Here is an 8,886-nt window from a genome sequence, read left to right on the forward strand (position 1 = left end):
AAAAAAAAAAAAAAAAAAAAAAAGATAAAAAAATTAAGTTTGGCAGATCATTTTTCCTTCCTCATCAGGGTCTGGCATGCTGGCAGGGCTTGCTGTCAGATGGGTGTCTGTGATGCACCAGTGAGTAGATGCACGGCTCATCATCACTTCCTTCCGCTGGCTGCCATCAGATTTGCTCCATTACATGTGGCTCAGGAGCCAGGGGAAAAGCATTAAGCCATCCAGCACTGCGTTAAGGTCCTTCCTTCAGAAAGGTTTTGGACTGAAACTGTTTTTGCTTTGGCTCAGCCTTGTAATTTGTACTTCAGTGAACAAGCTGGAGGTCAAAGTTAATAGAAATAGAGACCCCAGACTCTGAGATGTGTTTGTATCTTCTCTTCAGATCAGAACCTGGAACCTTTGCACACCTTCAGATCCCCTCACCAGGACAGCTCAGATCAGGAGGGTAGGGCAGGGAGTGAAAGAATAGGCTGCACAGAGCCACATGCTCATGGTTGAGGTACAATTGGCAAAATCCTACTCCACAGTTCTGGTACAAAGGCTTTTAATAGACAAGAACAGATTTTTTACCTTTGACACAAAAATCCTGCCCATCAGACATCATGTGGATAGAAAAGAATCACTCACAGAGAGGTGACCCTACTGTGGAATAGGGAGATTTAAGAAATCCAAACTTTTCCACATCTGATCAATGTGAGACAGGTGTCCTTCAAATGCTGCAATGGATCTCTGCTGCATAGCTTTTAATTTAGTAATGCATTTTAAATCAAGTGCGGGCATTTGTAATCAAAAGGAAGACGGGATCAGCTGCCAGATAACTCTGCATTAGCCCTTAGCTGGCTTTGCTGGATGGCACAGAGCTGCCTTCAGCCACCAGACTGATTGTTTTGTTTAAACATTAATGAATTACAAAAACATTCATCTCCACCTTGTTTTCCAAGTGATGTGTTTGACAGAACAGATCCTGGGGAAGGCATTGGCTCTCAAGAGAAGACAAGCTTGGTTCAAGGTGAGGAATGAACCTCCAAAGAGTCAACCATGCCTGAAAAATGTTTCTTTCAGCTGTATTTCTTCAGCCAGTGAATAGGAGTGTTTCCTATTAAGAGAGTATATTTACTTGCTCAGCATCCAATGCCTTCACCCGGAGCCAGGGATGCAGGGAGCACTGCTGCTTTCCTTCAACCTCTGCTCAGCTGGGTCTTGAACCTGACATGTCCCCAGACTCCAAACATCCTCAAGCATCATTCTTTTCCTTCGAGAACTCCCTGAACTGCAAGTTCTGCTTTCCAGCAAGCAGATGTTCTCCATCTGGAAATAGCTCAGCTCATCTGGATTGCATCCAGCCATGGTCAGGCCCCATCAGGATCTCCACAGCAGGACTGTGCAGCCTATAGACACAGACTATAATCCTGTCAATGGGGTTTGATACGATGCAGGAGGTGTTCTTGGGAGCAGCCCTCTTGTGCCTCTGTGCTCCCTAGGAAAAACTGTGGTTGCAACCAATTTCTTCTGAACTACATCTGGAAAGTAGATAAAATAAACGAAAAAATATATTCCTGAACCTTTGAGCATTATCAACTAGTGCTATTTACACTGTTACCTACATAAAGGAAAAGGCAGTAAAATCTGTGGCCCTTCTGCAGCAGTGGCCTAGAAGAGCCAAGGACAGCTGTGTGTTCTCCAGGAGAGTAGCAGGCGCAAACTGAGCAGGGTACAGGGAGACTTCCTGGAGTGGAAACCCATTGTTGCCTATTCAGCCTGGCACTAGATGAGTCACTGAGACTGTCTTTTGAGGATCCCATAGTAGAAGATCTAGTGAAGTCAGGTTAAAAAGAAGAATCCATCTTTCTTAGGAATGTCAGAGAGATAACTCTACAGAGCAAACTGTCCAGACAAGCCTTAGATTCTCCCTTCTCAGATTTTCAGATCAGGACTGCACTCTTGAGTGAGCTGTCCTTTAGTTAGAGGCCAGATCTTGGCTCAGTAATGAAGGAAGTAGCTGAGCTACACGAGGTGAGTCTGGGTAACAGACAGATCCTTTCAGATACGGCCAGGAAAAGCAGGGAGTGAAAGAGATGAAACACTGCAAAGAGCTTTAGCTATGCTCCATCAGTCTCTCTGCTCTCACTGCTTTCCGAGCATAAACAGCAGCCTGACAGAGCCTCTCCCTACACATCCTCCATCCTGCTGCACTCAGGGGGGTAAGAGGAGTTAAGACATCAGACTTCTGTTGTATTGTTGGTGGCACACAGCTGGGACACGTGCATCCTAAGCTGCTTATGCCTGGCCATTGCCTACGTGCGGGGGATATGTGAGCAGCGAGGTTGGGAAGGAAAGATGTGGCTGGTCAAAGGAGGGTATGCCCATATTGTCTGAAGTGATGCAAGCCCTCAGGCACAAGATGGGAAAATCACTATCCTGCCAACGGACAGAGTTTCTGGTGTCTGAGATTTGGGGTGGGTAGGAGTATCTCTACTTTATTGCACACTATGCCAGGACAACATCAGCTGCCATATGGGCACTTTAAATCTGCTCCTACAATGCACACTATCTCCACGCTGTTAACAAGCTGACTGTCTCTCTCACTTCCAGGCTTGATAGTCTACTTAGGAATGATGGTGGGGGCTGTCTTGCTGGGCGGCCTTGCTGATAAACTGGGAAGAAAGCAATGCCTCATCATATCACTTGCAATCAATGCTGCCTTTGCGTTCCTCTCCTCCTTCGTCCAGGGATACGGATTCTTCCTCTTCTGCCGCCTTATCTCAGGCCTCGGGTGGGTACCTGCTGAATCTGCCCCCTGGCTTGGAGGAGCCCCAGCACAGCTGGGCAGTTTAGACACGTGGGGTGGGACAAGGAAGGCTGCTCAGGAGATGCATCCCTGGTACCCAGCCAGGATGGCATTGCCATTTAGGACGTGTGGCTGTGTTACCTCACTCTTGATCCTTAGAGCTGTAGTGGTGGGAGAGTTTGGTCATTGATGTTCTTCTGGTACTGCCCAAATTGTGCAGAAATGTGGCTGAGACTGAAAAATGCCCACCTCCGGGGCGTCCAGTGAGACTGTCAACAGTTTCCATTGCCTGCCTGTATTTTGCCTCCCTAAAATGAGTGATCATGAAATAACAAGAGAAGATGTTTAAGTGAAGAGCAGGGTATTACTCAGGCTTTGTACAAACTGTACAGGAAATTCAGCTTTTAGAGCATGAGAAGGATCTTGTTCATCTTTGATGTCAAAGGCCAGTCCAGCCAAAGAGAGATTTGCATTTTTCCTCTAAGTCTCACCTCTGAGCAGCCCATCTGTGAGTGTGACCTTCCCTCATTAAAAATGCAATCCTAACCATAAAGACATTGAAGAAGACTCTCATTTTTCCTATGTGCTGTTTTTTCTCCTCAGTATTGGAGGCACGCTCCCCATCGTGTTTGCCTATTTCTCTGAATTTCTGTCTCGTGAGAAGAGGGGGGAACACCTGAGCTGGCTTTGCATGTTCTGGATGATTGGTGGCATTTATGCTTCAGCAATGGCTTGGAGCATCATCCCACATTACGGTAATTTGTGCTTTTGACTTTCTGCACCACCACATTCCTGCACCACTATTACCGCCCCAAACCCCTGCACAGGTAGTGACATTTCTTACACAGCCCAGCATAAACACCACTGAAAAGAATAGATACCTGAAGTGCTCACAGGTCTCACAAACTGACTGCATGATTGACTGGCTGATGCTGCAGGTAGGACTGGATGGGGCTGCTTTCCATCCAAAGCCTCAAATACATGCCTTGAATTACACTGTTGGAGCCTGAGCTCTTAATCTAAATGTCAGCTCGTTTGAGGACAAATGGACTGAGATTATATTGCAAAAATTGACCCAGTTATCAAAAACAAGCGACTTTAATCAGGGAATTACTGGATGCTGTGAATGATAGCAGTGAGGGCAGCACATGTACTTTCCCTTAGCCAAGTGTCCACACTGTCAGGGCTGTGTACCTGGTGACACATCTGCTCAGCATGGGAAGGGCTGAAGTCCCTTCTGACTTCACCTATATGGATGCAGGAGTGGAATGGGTTCCCTGCCCTCAGCTGGAAGTGGGAATGAAAACGTAGATGGCTGTAAACTGAAATGTACTGTGCTCTGAGGAGCAGAAGTCTGCATGTCACGTGTTCCTTGTAACTCATGTATATAACCTAGGAAAACACCAAAAGCAAATATCTACTGGAAAAGATTAACTCCCCCAGTATGCAGTGACAGCAGCTGTTTGCAAAATCCTGTTTGAGGAAAGTAGGACAGTCCACAAAACCCATGAAGAAAACCACTAACATTAACCTGTCAATCCATTTTTAGCACATTTAAAGCACATTCACTATGAAGAAATATTCATGCTTTTGATTGATATGACAGAGATTGTTGGAAGGAAAAGGCAAACTTACTGCAGGGGTGTCAGGTAGAAATAATTCTATTATCTGCAACAACATTTGCTTTAAAAAGCCCTTAGATATTTACATTATAATTATTTTTCAGATGACTTTTTGATGTTGTATTTTTGTAGCTTCTTTTTTGATTTCCAAATTTCCACCTACTATTTTGGAACTTTGTGAAATCATCAGAACACCATGAATGGCTCAGATGAGACCTCTGCAAAACCCATTTCTCAATGATTTCCTTATTATGTGAATAAAAAATGTATAAAGAAAAAAAATGAATTAAACAGTCCTTATGAGATTTGAACCTAGGGAGAGTAAATGGAGCAATGTAAGAGAATGAGGTTGTACTTTCCAGTTCTTAGCAGGGCAATACCAGACTTGGTCAAACACCAGGAAAAAAGCAGGAGAGGGGGGACCTCAAATGCAGCATTAGGATTTTGATATTTCTAAATTTGAACCCCAGCTGAGGTTTTGTAGGTCTGGAAAAAAAATAAACTTGCTTTTCTTGCTCACTTCCGTGAAATACATATGTGATGTAGGAGATGGAAAGAAGCCCTCCCTAATGTTCGTCTCAGATCAGAGATTTAACCTTTCTAAACTTTTGGTAACATCACTGAGAAACAATCAATTATGGCCCTTTTTCCTGTACCATTTTCCAGCCTTACTTGCCTACAGCTGCACGGAGCTGTTCCTATCGCTGGGTGATTTCTAACTCAAAGATAAAAGAAGGTTTTTTAAAAGGCAGAACCTGAGCATGTTTCAATTTCTGTAATGAACATCATGAACTCGCTGCTATCTACTGAGCATGCTATCGAGCCATCAGTACTAAGAATAGCAAACTTTCAACCTGCCCTTATGAGAGAGGAAAATTCAGAATGCTTGGTCAGTATTTTCACTTGTTGGCTCTTGCTGTTTCCAGGCTGGGGGTTCAGTATGGGAACCAAGTACCACTTCCACAGCTGGAGAGTCTTTGTACTCGTGTGTGCTCTGCCCTGCATCGCCTCCCTGGTGGCACTGAAATTCATGCCTGAAAGCCCACGGTTTTTGCTGGAGGTAAGATGATTCATCTCAAAGGTTGCAGTCTGATATCAGCAGAGGATGGCAGGTCCTCAATGTATCACTGTCTTTCTTTGTCTCATCAAACATACAGAGCACAAGCTCAGAGGCAAAGCCACTCCTACATGTCTACACCAGCTCCACAGACTGCTTAAACCCCAAAGATTACAGACTATGGGGTCAGTCACTGACGATTAGTGTGTCACTGCCAGATGGGGTACAGATGGAAGATAGTGAGAGATGGGAATTTTATATGTCCAACAAAGACACTTTGAAAATTTGTCCCAGAGTTTGGGCATGGAACTACTAAATCCTGGTGGTAGAGCAAAGGTCAAAGTACATTTTACTGAGAAAAATACTTAAACCTTGGAAATCTTAAGCAAGTATTCTGTATTTCTACTTCACAGGTGGGAAACGTAGCAATACCTAGCTCAAGTTAAGCCTGCAAGTCTTTAGCAGAGTTGGGATGAGAGTCCAGTTCTCCTCATCCATCTCCTCTTCTTTCATTTGTTTTTAAATAGCTATCTCTGACCCCTTTTCTGCCTCAGGCAGTTTTAGGACAACTCCTTTCTCCAGCACAGAGATGCTGCACTCTGTGAATACCAACCATGCTTTCAGCTCTTCAGGTCTCATGCAGCCCACCTTGTCTGTGTGCTTCTCCACTATGCTGGACCTCTAGAATTGCTTTCTCTCTGAGCTTTGATAAATTACAGAGCTGGAAGCTTGAACACTTGCTTTCCTTTTCTTTGGTGTTTTCAGATTGGTAAACATGATGAAGCCTGGATGATCCTCAAGCAAGTTCATGACACCAACATGAGGGCCAAGGGTGAGCCAGAGAGGGTTTTTACGGTGAGTTGAGCAAAGCCATCAGTTAAGAAAAGCTGGACTTACCTTCCTTAGTGCAGCACAGCAGCACTTTATTCCTCCTCGGGACTCTTTCAATGTAATCTCTCCCCCAGTAATCAGAAAAAAAGGACTGTGAGAAACATTTTGTGCATTTAAACTTAAGATGCCAGTCTGTTTTTTCAAGAATTAGTCAAGTCTGTCAATTGCAGTGAGTACTCTTCATTCCTGGTGTTACTCTATGTCCTTTAGACCAGTGATTTTAATTATACACATGCTTAATTGGTTTGCTCTAAGAGACTAAAACAAAATAAGAGAGATATTGGCCATGTGGGACACCTGAGTCACCCCTTTCTCCATTCTGCCTTCTAATCAAAGTCTGATTAAACTTCACGTACTTTCTAATGAGCTTTCCAAACTCCACCTGCCTCATACCCAGTCTTTAATCTCTCCAAGGGAAAGTGGGATGAGTGGCTATTACTCATTGATCTGCTGCTTGTTGTGAAAAAGGTCACACAGAGCTGAGTCGTTAATAGTAAAATCAGAGAAAAGGTTTATGCTGGGGTTAGCTGCAAATTACTGTAATTCAGTTGTAAAATCCTGGTGAGCCAGCCAGGGAAGGACTCTTGATTTATGCTTTTAAAGATGAGAGCACACATGCTTTTAAAGGATGAAAAAAAAAAGGAGATACACTTGTGTGTGAAACACGTATTTGCAATCAAGAAGGCGAGCAAGGCTCCATGTTCAGAAGGGTTGTCAGGAAACTGTGCCCCTTGGGAGTGATCCTTCAAGGAAATTAAAATTTCATATCTGAGCATGACAATTGTGTGCGTGTTCATGTAGGAACTTAATGAGCCCGTTATTTTTAGGCTACCAACCATGTGAGTGATGCAAGCCCTGACAGCAAAGGTGAGAGAGATGTTGTCTTTAAATCCATCGCTGGCTTTGCTGTAATGCTGAGCTGGAAATGAAGCTCAAATATAAATATATATATATATATATCTCAAAAAAGTAGGGCATTATGAGAGTCTGAGTAGGAGAATGAAGGAGCAGCTGTACAGCCTCCATTAGTGCTCGTTACTCCATCCAACAGAGTCATGACTGCAGTGGAGGAGCTGAGCTCGGTATCGCACCTCAAGGTGCGTCGCGCCGGCTGAGCCGAGATGTACTGACACCCGCTGGCACAGGAGGGTGATCAGTGCTCCTGGTGTGGCACAAACTGTCAGGTTTTGTGTTTTTCTGATAGGCCAGAAGTTGTCAGTTTGTGGTGAGTCAGCTGGTATCAGGACAGTTTCCAGATCTGACATTTAATCGGTGCCAGGAAGAGGAAAGCAGAGACTGCACAGCTGAGCCAAGGCTCTTGCTCACACTCAGAAATTTATTCAGCAAATTTTCGCCTCCTCCATGTGTTTACAAACAGTTCTGTTTTCCTTGAATACGTCCTTTAATTAAAGTTACTAAGCAAATATTTGCTGGGACCCTTTTGTAAGTTTTCCTGAGCAGTGCAGTTCAGGTATTCAGCACTGAAAATTGAGACTGTTTTGGTGAAGCAAACTGATTGCATGGTGTGGGCTCACTTGATGGCAGGATGCATTTTCAGCTGCAAAGATTCCCATCTACACATTCGAAGTTCTGTCAGTGGTATTTAAAAGATGTGGAATAAGAAATATTCCTGCTAGTTGTCTTTGAAGAAAGAGATCCTGAAGACACAGTTTGGGTACAAGTGGCTGATCTTGGAGGTAATTTTTACTATAATTTCCTAGTCCTAATTTGTAGTGGAATTCTAAAGATAGAGAAAAAAGGTAGTACACAGGCTCCTTAGCCAATAAATGAGAAAATGAAGTGGACATGATGCACTTAAAGTATTTCATGGAAGAAGAGAGAGAGAGAGAAGATGAAGGGATGGATGAAAAGAAGAAAGGAAGGCTTATTTCTGTTAATAGCTTCTTGCTGTAATTAAATCACTTATCTTAATTGCTAATACTAACTATCAAGGAAAAAATAATAAGGGTTATTAGGTCTAAACATTGCCCAGAAGACAGTGGAATTTAAAACCATCCAGGAAATTTCAGTCCAATTTTTTTTCTACTTTTTTTCCTTCCTCCAGGTTTCCTATATCAAAACTCCAAAGCAAGTAGATGAATTTATTGAAATCCAGAGCTCAACAGGGACCTGGTACCAGCGGTGGCTGGTCAGAATCACGACTACTTTAAAACAGGTAAAGAGAAGAAAAAAACTTCACACAGGGGTTTTTGGGCTTTGGGCTCCAGTGCCTCATTGCTCCAGGTCATTGTACCTTGAAACCCTGATTCTCTCCTCAGAAAACCCGCTGCTTTTTGCAAAGGGCTGTAACCTGACTGCACTTTCTGTGCAGATGTGTGCACCTGCAAGCTGCCACGTTACCAGCCAGGCCCCAAAATGCCCCTGTGAGCATCACTGTCATCCAGCAGTGCAGAGCTTCTGGGACCAGCCACAGCCCCAAGCGCTTGGCTCTCCTCCTGAGCAGATAAATACTGATTCTCTCTCCCCAAGCCTAAGTGAAATTACCACCTGTAGTGGGGGCAGAAATG

The 8,886-nt window shown here is 43.9% G+C and overlaps 1 protein-coding gene across 3 annotated transcripts in view; it reads left to right on the forward strand.

The window, feature by feature from the left end:
- The window catches only part of SV2B (synaptic vesicle glycoprotein 2B), a 65,338-nt gene that overhangs the window by 42,629 nt on the left and 13,823 nt on the right, over positions 1–8,886 (forward strand). For all 3 annotated transcript variants that reach the window (XM_017742695.1, XM_008640103.2, XM_017742696.1), the window contains exons 3-7: positions 2,593–2,773; positions 3,392–3,543; positions 5,337–5,470; positions 6,233–6,322; positions 8,424–8,534. In XM_017742695.1, the coding sequence (XP_017598184.1) occupies positions 2,593–2,773; positions 3,392–3,543; positions 5,337–5,470; positions 6,233–6,322; positions 8,424–8,534 (668 nt within the window). The remainder of the gene's footprint in view (positions 1–2,592; positions 2,774–3,391; positions 3,544–5,336; positions 5,471–6,232; positions 6,323–8,423; positions 8,535–8,886) is intronic.

Source organism: Corvus brachyrhynchos, unplaced genomic scaffold (assembly GCF_000691975.1).
Source record: "Corvus brachyrhynchos isolate BGI_N302 unplaced genomic scaffold, ASM69197v1 scaffold97, whole genome shotgun sequence".
Taxonomy (NCBI): Eukaryota; Metazoa; Chordata; class Aves; order Passeriformes; family Corvidae; genus Corvus; species Corvus brachyrhynchos.